This window comes from Phasianus colchicus, chromosome 7 (assembly GCF_987193195.1).
Source record: "Phasianus colchicus chromosome 7, bPhaCol1.hap1.1, whole genome shotgun sequence".
NCBI lineage: Eukaryota > Metazoa > Chordata > Aves > Galliformes > Phasianidae > Phasianus > Phasianus colchicus.
Window position 1 is genome coordinate 22,008,258 of NC_143442.1, and position 15,329 is coordinate 22,023,586.

Below are 15,329 nucleotides of genomic sequence, written 5' to 3' on the forward strand. Positions count from 1 at the left end.
GAGAAGAGCACCAGTAATCTAACCGCCCAAAATTGAATGAGAATCTGTCTCGGGAATTGAGACCCTTCATTTACCTTCAACATCCAAAGAGGCAGTGCCAGACACCGATCCTCCTTGATTGGTAGCTCTAACTTGATACACTGTGGCATCATCATCTGTTACATTTGTAATGATTAGCTGGTGGTATCCACCCTTGAATTCCTGTATTTTGATCTTTTCACCATCCGGCATGATTTCTTTGCCCTGCCTGTACCATTTGACGACTGGTTTAGGATGACCAGTGACTTTGCAGACAAATGTGGCGTTAGCTTGAAATTTCACGTTCAGATTTCTTAGTTCTTCCTTGAAATGTGGAGCTTGAATTGGTACATCAGATTTTGGAATGACTGGTTGCGAGACCTCACTCCACTCGCTTTCACCACCTAGATTTTCACATTTTACACGGAACTCATATTCAAGGCCTTCAATAAGGTCTTTCACAGAGAATACAGTTTCACGAATTTCATCTGTTGTTACGGAGATCCACTTGTTTTGTTTCTTCTCGCGTTTCTCAAGATAGTATGTTCTGATCTTTGCACCTCCATCACTCGCAGGTGGCTTCCATGAGACAACGCAAGAATCTTTTGTGACAGCACTTGCTACTGGCTGACCAGGTTGTCCCGGTTTTTCTGTAAAGAATAAAGAGATTCAAAAGTTCAAACGAAGCCTTAGCAATTACGGAGGCATACTGAACTGGGTATTTCGGTGTTCACTTACCAAATGGAGGCTTCATAACGACAACTGATGAGACTTCCAGTGCTTCACTAATTCCATATGTATTCTGAGCAGAAACACGGAAATAATAGCCTGCGTTTTCAGTTAGATTAACAATTCTACAAGTTGTGCCTGAAATGCTTGAAGATACAAGTTCCCATTCTGCTCCTTCCTTGGCTTCACGTTTCTCTATGATGTAATTTGTTATCATAGCACCTCCATCGTCCTCTGGTGGTTTCCAGCTAATCACCACAGAGTTCTTTAGTACAGACTCTATAACGATTGGCCCTTCTGGCTTATCTGGCTTATCTGTAAGACAGAAGGCAGCATCTTTTCAGTTCTTCCTTTTGCTACTCGGTATTTTAGAAAATATTCCACAAATGCACTGAAAATAAAATTCTTTACCTTGTATTTCCACATTAAGTACAGTGTCAACTGTTCCAAACGTGTTACTGAGTTGCACTTTGTACTTCCCAGCATGTGTTTTGTGCTGGACATTCTTAATAGCAAGATGAGTATAATGCTCTGTGTTCTCAATAGTAACCGATTCTGATCCTCTCAGAGGTTTGTTGCCGTGGAACCAAGTTATTGCTGGTACTGGCCGGCCAATATACACGACGTGAAGGCGGAGAGTGCCACCAGCACCAGCATAGTATTTCTCTTTCAATGGGAAGCCAGGGTGGAACTGAGGAGGAGCCTGCAACAGTAGCTTGCCACTAGTTTCAATTTCTCCGACATCATTGGAAGCAATACAAGTGTAGAGACCTTCATCCTCTTGTTCATCTGTTAATACTGTCAGCGTATGGTTGCGTCCATCAGATGACATTTTGTATTTTCGGCTCTGTGCCAATTCTTTGCCAAAGCGGTACCATTTAATATCAGGAAGAGGTCTCCCAACAATCTGGCACGTCAGCTGACCTGCTTCACCCAGTTTAGTTGTAACATCCTGCATTTCTTTTCTTATGGCAGGTGCTTCTCCAGCTAAAATAAAAATAAAAATAGCGATGATTATCATGAACTGTTCCCCTATTCTTATGTTACTGAAATTTAATCTTCATTTATGCTTGTGCCTCTTACATTTGAACAACTGGACTGTCCCTTAGGACAGTCATGCTGGCAAATAATTTGTAAAGCACATTCAGTGTAGCGCTGTGGTTTATGACACACGACATCGCAGCAGTATTGCAGCAAATATGACAGTACATTTTTTGCTTACATGTTAATTTAGTTTTCACTGCCATAGCAGTCCTTCGAGGCCTGCTGAGGCCAGTCTGATTTTCTGCAAAAACACGGAATTCATATTCTGTGGCCTCCAATAAACCTCCTACTGTAAACTGTCTGTCCTTGATGAGTTCTTTATTGCATTTTTTCCAGGTGCTTTCTCCAGACTGTCGATATTCAACCCAGTAGCCGAGGATCTCTTTGCCACCATCACTTTCAGGTCGTTCCCATTCCATTGTTATGCTGTCCTTAGATATCGAAGTGATCTCAATTTCTCCAGGTTGGCTTGGTTTGTCTGAAAATGGCAAAATATACAGAAATAAAATTCCTTTCTGAATGTTACTAAATTGTTCTTCACAAGATCTATTAATGCAAACATTTTCTTACCAAACGGATCCTTGCACACAACTGGTTCAGAAGCAGGACTTGCTTCACTTTCGCCAATTTCATTTTGAGCAACAACACGGAACTGATATTCAGCATCTGGAACAAGCCCCGTGACTGTGTACATTGTAGTAGTGATCTGCGTTTTGTTATGCCGGACCCATTTTTCTGTAGATGTCTCCTTACGTTCAATGTAGTACCCAGTTACACGAGACCCACCATCATCTTTAGGTCTGGACCAGGACAAGTTAACTGAACTCTTCGTGACATCAAGCACTTCAGGTGGGTTGTTTGGAGGCTCTGGAGGATCTGATAATAATGACAAGAACACGATTAGTAGAAATAATAAAGCCATAGCATTCAGCTATTTGCACATACCATTGCACCTGTAGAAGCATAATGTAAGCAAGCAAGCAGCAGTCACCAAAAAAAAGTTTTAAAAGATTTAAAATGGGGACTTACTCAGCGGTGTCTTTGGTACGGCTGGTTCTTCAGATTTGAGAGATTTGCTAATGCCAAAATGATTTTCTGCAGAAACACGGAAGTGATATTCCACGTTTTCTTTTAGACCTTTCACTACCAAAGATGTCCCTTTTACTCTAGAATCAACAGTGTACCAGGCAGTCTTCGGTACTTCTCGTCTCTCGACAACATAACCTAGTATATCTGCACCACCGTCATCTGTAGGAGGTCTCCAGCTTACTCTGACAGAACGAGCTTGTATATCATCATACTCAAGAGGCCCTTCTGGTGGATTTGGAATGCCAATCACTCTGACTTTAATATACACAGCTTTTTTGCCACACTTGTTTTCAAGTGCCAGATCGTAGGTGCCAGAATCTTCTCTTTCTGCATCTTTGATCACAAGTTCTGTGTGAGTTTCGGAAGTTGCAATCATGGCCCTCTTGCTGATGTCATGTCCTTCTTTTGTCCATTTGCATACCGGAATGGGCTTACCCTTAATGGGTATTGTAAGCCTGATAACTCCACCTTGTCTCACCATGAGACCTTCCTGGTATTTTTCATCAAGTTCAAAGTCAGGATATTCTGTAAAGAAAATTAACATCTCAGGCTATGTGTGTTTTACAGGTATATGCTTTAGCTAAATATTTCTTTAGGATGGGTTTCCATAGGAGTTAAGATGTGAAGTGTCTTACCAAGCATTTCTGTTATTTTGACTGTTCCTGGCACTTCAGCAGGTTCTCCCGGCCCACCAGCATTACAGGCTAGCACGCGGAATCTGTACTCCGCGCCTTGTGGTAAATGTGTCAAAGTGTAGTCACGAATCTTGGTGGGAGTGGTATTGCATTTGGTCCATTCAAACTGATCTACCTTCTGCATCTCAATAAAGTAGCCGGTGACTTTAGAGCCACCTTCATCTTCTGGTGGACTCCAAGCCAGAGAGACAGATGTTCTTGTAGTGTCAGTGACTCTTGGATTCTGAGGTTTCCCTGGAGGAGCTGGAAGAGAATACCATATGAGGGCTCGGTTAGATCTTCTTTATGAAGATTTAAAACACATAACAAATGCTAATTTCCAGCATACGATCTGTATGTAGTCAGTATAGGATTTATACACGGAAACTTGGAATAAAAGATTTTCACTAATTTTTCTTGGTTTCTTCCAGTCAGAATCTCCTCTGCTGTCCATAAACATATACAGATAAATTTCCAAATTACCAAAAAGAGTGGCTTTCAGTAGGATCATTCCATTCTGCCGTAACATGCTTAATCTATGTAGGAAATTACTTACCAATTGGATCCCTGGCAACAACAGACTTGGAAGGACGACTGGGTTTCCCAGCACCTCTTGCATTGATTGCTGTGACGCGGTGTTCGTATTCTAATCCTTCAACCAACCCAGTGGAACGGTAACGAGTCATAGTGACTGGAACTTTGTTTGCACGAATCCATCTATCTGCTCTAACTTCTTTGCGTTCCACAATATAACCAGTAATCTGTGAGTCACCATCATCATCTGGAGGATGCCAAGTTAATGTCATACCATCTCGAGAGACATCAAACACTTCTGGAGTGCCAGGAGGGCCAGGGATACCTGTAAAAAGAAAACACAGACTTAGTGAAGAAAGCATCAAATAATTTTACGCAGAGTAATATGCAATGTACTACGAATGATAATGTAGTACCACGATTGTATCAAACTTCTTCTTTTAAATAAAAAAAAAATCAAAGTACTTTACAAACTAGGCCAATGAAATAATCCTGCTTTTGTAATGGGGTGTAAAGCAAACTTTCAGTAATAGTAGATAGATAGCTAACAGTAGATCTGAGCACGAGAAGTCCATGCTTACTGTCCACATTCTCTGCGGTGCGTTTACAATACCTAAATATGCTGAGGGATGGTGTTTTTTCCCAGTAACGTACAAAGGCTACAGTGTGCCACAATGTATCCCATTACTTGGCAAAAGAAGGTAACAACGTTTAGAAAAATCTTATCTATGTGTGGCTACATAAGCCATGTAAATATGCGTATTCTGTTCTTAAAGGTAGACTTACGAATTCTGCTCTTGCATTCTATAATCTCAGACTGCAGGTAAGATCCGATTCCAAAGCGGTTTGTAGCAGCCACACGGAACACGTATTCTGCACCTTCAACAAGCCTGGTGAACTTGTACGTTGTTCTGGTTACTGACTCTGAAACTGGCAGCCATCCAGGACGGTGAGCATCACGCTGCTCCACCACATAGCCACTAAGTGTAGCTCCACCATCTAGCTCAGGTGGCTCCCAGGAGATGGTTACATAATTTGAATCAATTTCATCAATTCGGATAGGTCCAACAGGTGGCCCAGGTTTGTCTATGAAAAATAAAATTAAAAGCAAAAAAATAATGTTGAGAGAAGGAATCGTATCGGTGGGAACAATGTTCAGACAAATAAAGATCACGGACGATTACTTTCAGAAGTTCTTACCAAGGATTATAACTTTTATTGTATCGGTAACTGTTCCAGTTGTGTTCTTCAGTTCAAGCGTATACTCTCCAGTGTCATGAATGGTGGTCTCACGAACTGTCAGTTTGGCCATTTTGGCAACAGTCTCCATTTTGATGCGTTCTGATTCTTTTAGTTTAGAACCAGAAAAGAACCAAGATGCAGCTGGAGGCGGCCGTCCTCCAATTGGAATAGCTAACTCAATGGGCTTGCCAGCAGGTACATGAACTGTCTTCTGAGGTATTCCAGCAAGGTCAATTGTTGGCAGAACTGAAAAAAGAAAGAAGCACATTGATTTTCTCAGTATATGTTTTATAAATATTCCATTCACTTGGTGTAAGTTTCACACTGTTATTTTTAGCAGTAGGTACTTACCTTTTTGGTCCTGTACTGTTACTGCTGTGACAATCTCTCGTGCTTCTGAAACACCCTTCTGATTCTGTGCTCTGACCCTGAACAGATACTGTTCGCCTTCATTGAGAGAGATAATTGTATGTTCATACACGGTAGGCTTTACTGTCACTACTTTCAACCATCTTTCTGTTCCAGCTTTGCTGGCCTCAATAACATAGCCAGTCAATCTGCTGCCACCATCATGTGCTGGTTTCTCCCAAGCAAGAGTAACAGTTGATTTGGTGGTGTCGATCACTTCCAGTTTTTGTGGTGGTATAGGTACATCAGACACTAACACTGCATCAGATGTTTCACAAGCTTCACCAATGCCGTAAATATTTTCCGGTAGTACTCTGAAATAATACAAAGCTCCTTCCAGAAGCCCGGTAACTCTATAAAACGTCTTGCTGCATTTGGTAGTGACAGTCTTGTAAGCTCTCATGGAAGCTTCACGTTTCTCAATTATATAATTGCTGACAGGGGCTCCACCATCAATGGTTGGAATGTCCCAAGTAAGTGTTGCAGAATCCCTTGATACTTCCTTAATTCTCACTGCAGCTGGTGGACCAGGTGTATCTAAAACAAAAAGAAAACATTTTTTTTTTCTTCGGGATCCCTTCCTCAGATTAAGTTCTAAATTAAAACAAAACAACAACAATAAATAATAACAACAACAGTAGGATTTCATTTATAACTAGGATTGATTAGTCTGGAGAAGAGGAGGCTTAAGGGAGACCTTATCGCTCTCTACAACTATGTGAAAGGAAGTAGATCTTGGACTCTCGTTCTGGATAACAGTGACAGAATAAGAGGCAGTGGCTTTAAGTTGAGTCAGGGGAGGTTCAGGTTGGATATTAGAAAAAATTTCTTCTCAGAAGCAGCGGTAATGCATTGAAACGGGCTGCTCGGGGAGTGGTGGAATCACTCACGCTGAGGAGATTTTCAGGAAAGTGGTAGATGTGGCACTTAGGGACACGGTTTAGCAGGCATGGTGGTGGGACTAGATGATTTCAGTGGTCTTTTCCCACCTTAATGATTCCACGACTTAGCACAGCTTTAGAACTTCACATTTTCCTCTATTTCTTTGACTTCTCAAACAATTTCATGCTGTTTAAAACTACAAACTTTCTTTGGAAATGACTGAATTTCTTACTCCTCAGTAACATGCACTGTGAGTAGTCTAATAACCATGTATAACTGTAGTAGTACTTACCATACACTTTCACAGAAATAGTTGCTGATTTTTTTCCTGATTGATTTTCAGCTTCAATTACATACTTTCCAGCATCGTACCGATTAACTTTATCCACAATAAGTAGAGTGTAGCTGTCTGTAGTATCAATAATACCTCGACTTACGAGGTCAATACCCTGCTTGCTCCACGTGATTACAGGAGCAGGTCTGCCAGACACAGAAACCATCAGACGCAGGGAGCCACCAGCTCTCACTGTTACTGTCTTCCTCAGGTCATCAGCAAGCTCAAGCTCAGGTTTTTCTGATGAAGGGTGCAAGAAACATGAAATGAATTAATCTTTTAGTAGTTTTAAAAGAAAATAGAACTATTCTTTAAAATACACACTGATTTTTTCAAATTACCTATTCTTTCCACAGGTTCTATTTCTGCTGATGATTCACTAAATTCACTCATACCATTCACATTTGTAGCAGCAACTCTAAATTGGTATTTCTGGGCTGTTTTCAGACCAGTTACGGTGAACTCAGCATTCCTCAGAGTGGGAGTCGTATGTGGTCGGTACCACTGTTCAGTACCTTCTTCCTTCATTTCAAGAACGTAGCCTAAGATGTCAGCACCACCATCATATGTGGGCTTTGACCATGCTAAGCTTATGCTGTGCATAGTAGTGTCCACAACTCTTGGAGCTGAAGGTGCTGCAGGAGTATCTTTGAAAAACAAGAACATGTATTTCACGTTGGTTAAGGGAACATTTTACAGTTAAAAATAATTCATCAACAGTAAAAGCTGGGAAATGCATTTAAAATGAACTACAACTGCTTCTAAATTTTTTCAAATACTGGCTAGTTCAGTGAATTCCTACGTCTTTCTGAGTATCCCAGTTGAAGCGTGAATTTGATTTTATGCTTCATTATTATAAGTAAATGTTAAAATATATTTTAAATGTGGCAACTTACATGATGGTTCCTTGCATAGCATATATTGTGAAGCTTCGCTAGGCTCACTGTTCCCAGCAGCATTCACTGCAGTGACACGGAACTGGTACTGACCACCTTCCATAAGACCAGTAACTTTCAGTCTGGTATCATAAATAGTGTAATCTCTGTTCACTCGTGTCCAGCGCAGACTTTTTCTTTCACGTTTGTCTACAAGATAATCCTTAATCTCACTGCCACCATCTGATTCTGGTTTTGTCCACTGAATGATGATGTGTTCCTTGCCAACACTCACTTCTTCAGGAGTACCAGGCTGTGTTGGGATAGCTGTTGGTTTTAAAAATGAAGGGAAAAAAATTGTTTTACAAATTCTTTACCTATGACAGACATTCCACACATTCTGACACAGAATGGAAGGTAGTAACATAGTAACACTCACTGAAAGCATTCCTGGCGATGACAGGTTCTGTTTCAAGTGGAACACCTGGCCCGTATTTGTTGACACCTCTGACACGGAAGATGTACTCGTTATTTTTAATAAGTTTTGTTACCACACATGATAATGTCTGGCATTCGGCCTCAACAATAACCCAGTGAAGTCTGCTGGTTTCACGCCTTTCTACAATGTAGTGAGTGATTTGTGCGCCTCCATCCTCCTCGGGAATGTTCCACGCCAGAGTGCACTTCTCTTCAGTTATTCTGCTAACTGTGATTTTTCCTGCGCATGGACCTGGTGAATCTGGGTAGAGGTAGAAATAAGCGTTATTATTAGCAACTAAGGAAAAATTTATCTCTTATTTTTACAGCAACACTTGTGTGTTTTGTTTTTTTAATATACATTAAGCACGAATAACATACCAAGCACTTTGACAAGAACAGAAATTTGCTTTGTCCCACTGGCATTTTTCACTGTTAGAGTATATTTTCCACTATCACTTCTGTCACAGAACTTGATAATTGCAATGGCTCGTTTGCTGGTGTATTGCAGAGATATCTTTTCACATAGGTCCAATTCCTTATCTCCTTTGGACCAGAAGACTTTTGGTTCTGGTTTCCCACCAATGGCCGCATCAAGAACAAGATCAGATCCAGCCCTAATGGTTACAACTTCTCCCTGCAGTCTGGCATCGAGTTCAGCCTTTGGTGGTGCTGTCAGAGGAAACAAACAAACAGATTAAATTACAAATTACAAGATGGTATTAAAAATGGAACTCCATGTATTTAGTTGTTCCAAATGAATATTTCTTACAGTATTCATCTTTGCAAATGACAGCACCGGTTGATTCAGATCCTTTGCTAATCACACCAGCTGCATTCTTTGCTAGTACACGGAATTCATACGCTTCATCTTCACCAAGAGCTGTCACTGTAAAGAAGTTTTCTGAGACTATGGTATAATTGCATTTCAGCCAGCGTCCATCGCCAGATTCATTATATGGTTTCCGCTCAATAATATATCCAATAACTTTACTTCCACCATCGTAAAGTGGTGGTGACCAGCTCAGGGACACTGTAGATCTGGTGACATCTGTTACTTCTGGCCTTCCCGGTGGATCTGGAGGAATAAAACAGAAAATGAGAAATGCAGTTCTATTTTAACTTAATATACAAAACAACTACTGAAAGTAATACTTACCAACTGGATTTTGAGCCACTACAGGTCTGGAAGCTTCACTAGCTTTGCTAACACCTGCAGCATTTAGAGCATAGGCTCTGAATTGATATTCTAGGCCTTCCACCAGCCCAGTGATTTTGAAGTTGCATTCACAGCATGGCACTTTATTTTCCTTCACCCAAAGGATGGTGTTGCGCTCTTTCTTTTCAACCCAGTATCCAATGACTTTGCTGCCACCATCATGATAGGGTTCCTCCCAGCGAATTGCCATGGCATTTGCAGACACAGAATAGACTTCTGGCCTTGAAGGTGGGCTCGGTGGGACTAAACGCAAATGGGAGGTTGGGAAAATACTGGTTATTAAAAACACTTACAGCAGTCAGAGGAAAACAACAATTTAAAAATAAAAGTAAAAATGTTTCACTTACCAAATGGATGTTCAGCTACTATAGTTTTTGATTCAAGGGGTTTGCTGACTCCAAATCTGTTTTCTGAGCTTACTCGAAAACTGTACTCCTGGTATTTTGTGAGACGGGTGACTTTGATCTGTGTACGTTTTACACTCGAATTTACCAGCTGCCATGCTGTTGTGCCGGATTCACGTTTCTCTACAATGTAGTTTGTAATATCACTGCCACCATCATCTTCAGGTTCTTTCCAGGTCAACATACAGGATTCAGCAGAGACAGATGATATTTCAATTGGACCAGTGACTGGACCTGGCCGTCCTATGACTACCACTGTGACAGTAAATGTTTTCACACCAGCAGTGTTTTCAAGCGTGAGATAGTATTTCCCAGAGTCGCCTCTCATACTGTCCTTTACAGTCAGTGTGGTTCTGTCTTTTGTTGTCTTGATGGTAACTCTCTCAGTTTCCTTCAGCCTCATCTCCTCAAGTTTCCATGTCACTTTTGGAGCTGGGCGGCCACTAATTGGTATATCAATAGTAAAAGCGCTTCCAGCCTTGCATGTTATGAGTTGTCTGCTTATTTCACTGAGATCTGCTGTTGGTTCAATCTGTGGCTCTTTAATAATAACAGAAGAGAAAGCTTCTCTTGGCTCACTGTAGCCAGCATCATTCCTTGCCTTGACCCGGAACTCATATTCAGTGTTTTCCACTAGGCCTTCAACAGTGAAAGTAAGTTGCTTGGTTTGACCAGCCGGAATCCATTTGTCAGAGCCTTTCTGTTTCATTTCTAGAAGGTATCCAGTAACACGACTACCACCATCATGGTCAGGTTTAAGCCAAGCTAGAACTACAGAAGATTTGGTAGTATCAACTATATCTAATCTCTTAGGTGGTGCAGGTTCTTCAGTGGCTACAATTGGTTCTGTCAACTCACAAGGTTCACCTACGCCATATTCATTTTCTGCTGACACTCGGTAGTAATATGGGACTCCTTCTGCCAGATCAGTGACCTTAAAGATTTGTCGAGTGCATTTTGAACTCACCACTTGCCAGCTACGACGGCTTGCTTCCCGTTTTTCCACAACGTAGTGATGAATACGTGAACCACCATCCAGCACAGGGGCATCCCACATTAAAGTAATAGATCCTCGGGTCACATCCTTAAATGTAATAGGACCAGGTGGACCAGGAGTGTCCAACACCTTGACAGTAAATGTAATTGACTTACTTCCACTGTTGTTTTCCACAGTAAAGACATATTTGCCAGCATCATTTCTATTGCATTCCTCCACAGTCAACGTGCTAAATGAGTCAGTGGTTTGAATGTCAGCACGCAAGCTCAGATTTGCATCTGCTTTGGACCACACAGCAGTAGGAACAGGTCTTCCAGAGAAGGCAATAAATAGGCGAATACTTGCACCTGCTCTTACAATGTGAGTCTGCTTGAAGTTTGCATCAATGTCAATTTCAGGTGCGGAAAGCCTGTCTACAGTTTGTACTGATGCAGGAACTTCACAGCTTTCTCCTTTGCCAGCACCATTGACTGCACTAACTCTGAATTTATAGTGTTCTCCTGCCTCCAGATCAACCACGGTATATTTAGTAGCAAGAACAGTCTCTGCATTGACTTTCTGCCATGTTTCTAGATCAGCTTTGCACATCTCAATAATGTATCCAATTATTTCCATACCGCCATCAAAAACTGGTTTGGTCCACTCTAAGCTTACGCTAGTCTTTGATGTATCTGTCACCCTTACAACATTAGGTGCACTAGGTGGGCTAACTGGTTCTCTGCATTTAATTAGCTTTGAAACATCACTTGGAGGTCCGACTCCTGCAGCATTTTCAGCCATGACATGGAATTCATATTCATTGCCTTCAATAAGGCCAGTTACTCTGTATCTGTTTTCAGCAATGGGCCTCTTACTGGTTACTTTAACCCAGCGCATGCTCTTCTTTTCTCTCCTTTCTAGAATATATTGATTTATCTCACTTCCACCATCTGACTTTGGCCTTGCCCATGTCAGAGTGATACTGTCTCCTGTTATGTTGGTGGGCTCTGGTGTTCCTGGGGCATCAGGAAGAGCTTAAAAAAAAAAAAAAAAAGAAGAAAAAAAAAAAAAAAAAAAAAAAAGGAAGAGGAAAGAAAAACATAATTAGGAAGAGAAGATTGTAACTCTACAGTTATTTCCACAGAATGAGATGGAAACTTACTGTAAGGTATTTGTGCTACAACTGGATCAGACTCCAATGGTCTGCCAACTCCAAATTTGTTTACTGCAGAGACACGGAATTGGTACTCATTGCCTTTAATTAATTTAAGTGCAGTGTAGCTGCAAGCTTCACACTTGTCATCAACTAATGCCCATGCAATCCTGCTGGTTTCACGCTTTTCAATGATGTAGTGGGAAATAGAAGCACAACCATCATTAGCAGGAGGCTCCCACCATAATGTCACTTTTTCTCCAGTGACGTTTGTGAATCGTATTGGTCCACCAACTTTTCCTGGTGTGTCTGCAAAATAAAAGGTTTGGAATTATAATTTATTGGCACTTAGAGAAAAATATTGGTATAAAAAATTGTACTGAAAACTTTTGGTGCGATACCTTGTATTCTGAATGTAATATCTTCTCGTTTGGTGCCTGATGCATTTTTGGCTTCTACTGTGTACACTCCACGATGATCCCGGGTAGCATCTCTAATGAAAATTGTGCTATATCCAATACCTGTAGTTATCTCTATACTCATTGTCTTTTCAATCTCCTTGCCATCCTTAAACCACGTCACCTTGGGTACTGGACGTCCTTTGATTAAAGCTTTAAGTCTAATGCTCTCTCCAGCTTTAACAGTTAGGCCTTCAAAGTGCTCAGGGCCAAATTCAATTGTTGGAGCAACTGAAAAACGAAAATATAGTCGTCTTAGCTCAGTAATTATAAAAGATTGTTATATGCAGAATTACGAACTGTAAGCTTATTTTTCCTGTTAGCACACTCCGCAACATACCACAAAAGGTGAAAAAGACTATTGTATGTTGTTACTTTAATGTCGCAATGATTACACACGTCTGTCAGGTTTCGGTCTTCCATTTAGCTCCTCCTACGCTAGAGCGTGATTCTGAGTCGAGTGGAAGGGCAGTCATACATTTCTTCCCCCTGTGACCTCCCATCTTCCACAAGGTCTACTTGGCTCCAGTACCCAAACACAATTACGTTAAGAAATCTTACCGTTTTCATCTCTGGTCATGATATAGCCTGAAGACTGTGAAGGTGGGCTGATGGTACCAACAGCGTTTCTTGCAAGCACTCTGAATTCGTATCGATCACCTGGACTGAGTCCTGTAACCGTATACTGGCATTCACTGACATCAGTAAAGTTACATCTCAGCCACCGGTCTTCACTTCCTTGCCGCTTCTCAACACTGTAGGCCACAATCTTACTGCCTCCATCACGCAGCGGGGGAGTCCATTTAAGAGTGACTGTTTCTCTGGTGACATCAATATAATCAGGAGTACCAGGTGGATCTGAAAGGGGGGAAAAATAATGAAGAATTATTTTTATTTCTGTTCACCATAATCTAGAACACTAGAATTTTTGGGGGTGACTGGTCATTCACTCACCTACTGGAGAGACTGCCAAAGTAAACTTGCTTGGCTCGCTGGCTCGGCTCAGACCGGCAGTGTTTTCTGCATACACTTGGAACTGGTAATCCAGACCCTCAACTAGTCCAGTAATCCTGTATTCTCTGCTAGATATTAATGCAACATTAACCTTCTGCCACAAAATACTGTTTCTCTCCTTCTTTTCAACGTGGTAGCCAATGATTTCTGAACCGCCATCATAAGCAGGAGCATCCCAAGCTATGGTCATTCCATCAGCAGTTACATTGTATACAACAGGCTTGCCTGGTGCACCTGGTGTTCTGAATTGATGCCTTGCCACAACATCTGCTGAGACTAGAGGTGGGCTTACTCCGTATCTGTTTTCTGCACGGACTCTGAACTGATATTCAGTGTCTTTAACGAGGTTTGGTACTTTGAAAGTTGTTCTAGAAGCACTCGAACACACCAGCTTCCAGTTCATTTGAGAAGTTTCTCTTTTCTCAATACTGTAGCCAGTAATTTCACCTCCCCCATCATCTTCAGGAGCTTCCCATGACAAAACTACACTATCTGCTTTGACTTCATCTAGTCTTAAGGGTCCTTTTGGCTTAGATGGTGGACCAAGAGTGATGACAGTGATCGTAAATGTTTTTCTGGAGACAACATTATCAAGAATCAAAGTATATTTGCCACCATGCTCCTTTTTCACATTCTTGATACTTAAGCTTATCTTGTTTTCAGTTTTCTTGAAACGAAGCTGTTCAGTTTCTTTAAGAGGGAGGTTGTCCTTCAGCCAGCTCATTGATGGCTTAGGTTTACCTTTATAGGGCAATTCAATGTGTAGGTTATGCCCAATTCGCACAGTGATTTGACCTCCAGGAATGTCAGAAAGGTCAGCTTCTGGTGTTATTATATGTTCTTTCACTGTAATGGGTCCAACAGTAACGCCATCACTCATGCCTTTTTCATTTTTTGCAAAGACTCTGAATTCCATGACAGACAGCTCTTTAAGTTTTTCAACTTCAAATTCACAGCTCTTGCTTGTGCCTGCGTACGTCCATTCCTTTTCGCCCTGCAGTTTCTTTTCAATAATGTAGTCTGATATAATGCTACCACCATCATAGTCCGGTTTGCTCCAATGCAATTTAACAGAAGTTTTTGTAGAATCTTTCATTGCAAGGTCTTTTATAGGTCCTGGTATGTCCGCAGCTTTCACTGGTTCAGATGTCTCACAAGGCTCACCCAGTCCAATTTCATTTTCAGCAAGAACACGGAAGAAGAATGCAGTCTTTTCTGACAGGTTAGTTAGCTTAAAAGTAGTTTGAGAACACTTTGTTGTTACAGTTGACCAGGCCCTCTTTGTAGCATCTCTTTTTTCTACAACATAATTCGTTATTTCAGAACCACCATTAATGAGAGGTGGTTCCCATACCAGTGTAACTGTGCCACGAGAAACATGCTTAAGCTGTAGCTTCTGGCAGGCAGATGGTGTGTCAAGTACCTTCACATTCACAAATGATGATTTGGGTTCTCCAACTCCATTTTCAATTGTAAGAACATATTTTCCTGTATCATCTCGGGTAACTTGAGGAATAGAAAGTAATGTTGATGATTCTGTGTTCTGGATGATATATTTTTCATCAGTCCCAAGATTTTTGTCACCCTTTCTCCATGTGACAGTTGGAGGAGGTCTTCCTTTGAATGGAATCATTATTTCCACATCTTCACCTGCTTTAGCAATGATAGAGGTCCGGAGGGCAACATCCAGATCAATCTCTGGTGCCACTGTGGAAATAGATAAAAATGAATCATGCATATTTGGAAGGTAAAATTTAAAAAGGTCCGAAAAATAAAACCACAGAAAAGTTATGAAAAGG

The 15,329-nt window shown here is 41.2% G+C and overlaps 1 protein-coding gene across 1 annotated transcript in view; it reads right to left on the reverse strand.

Annotated features, from left to right (window-relative positions):
* Positions 1 to 15,329, reverse strand: part of LOC116234048 (titin) — a 240,281-nt gene that overhangs the window by 8,865 nt on the left and 216,087 nt on the right. The window contains exons 231-253 of the mRNA XM_090144101.1: positions 13,471 to 15,237; positions 13,078 to 13,374; positions 12,460 to 12,747; positions 12,068 to 12,367; positions 9,873 to 11,939; positions 9,466 to 9,768; positions 9,079 to 9,384; positions 8,688 to 8,978; positions 8,269 to 8,568; positions 7,851 to 8,156; positions 7,296 to 7,601; positions 6,913 to 7,194; positions 5,682 to 6,275; positions 5,289 to 5,576; positions 4,875 to 5,174; positions 4,111 to 4,413; positions 3,516 to 3,818; positions 2,821 to 3,405; positions 2,362 to 2,667; positions 1,970 to 2,269; positions 1,159 to 1,734; positions 757 to 1,062; positions 75 to 668 (exon numbers count right to left, since the gene is read on the reverse strand). Of these exons, the coding sequence (XP_090000227.1) occupies positions 75 to 668; positions 757 to 1,062; positions 1,159 to 1,734; positions 1,970 to 2,269; positions 2,362 to 2,667; positions 2,821 to 3,405; positions 3,516 to 3,818; positions 4,111 to 4,413; positions 4,875 to 5,174; positions 5,289 to 5,576; positions 5,682 to 6,275; positions 6,913 to 7,194; positions 7,296 to 7,601; positions 7,851 to 8,156; positions 8,269 to 8,568; positions 8,688 to 8,978; positions 9,079 to 9,384; positions 9,466 to 9,768; positions 9,873 to 11,939; positions 12,068 to 12,367; positions 12,460 to 12,747; positions 13,078 to 13,374; positions 13,471 to 15,237 (11,268 nt within the window). The remainder of the gene's footprint in view (positions 1 to 74; positions 669 to 756; positions 1,063 to 1,158; positions 1,735 to 1,969; positions 2,270 to 2,361; positions 2,668 to 2,820; positions 3,406 to 3,515; positions 3,819 to 4,110; positions 4,414 to 4,874; positions 5,175 to 5,288; positions 5,577 to 5,681; positions 6,276 to 6,912; positions 7,195 to 7,295; positions 7,602 to 7,850; positions 8,157 to 8,268; positions 8,569 to 8,687; positions 8,979 to 9,078; positions 9,385 to 9,465; positions 9,769 to 9,872; positions 11,940 to 12,067; positions 12,368 to 12,459; positions 12,748 to 13,077; positions 13,375 to 13,470; positions 15,238 to 15,329) is intronic.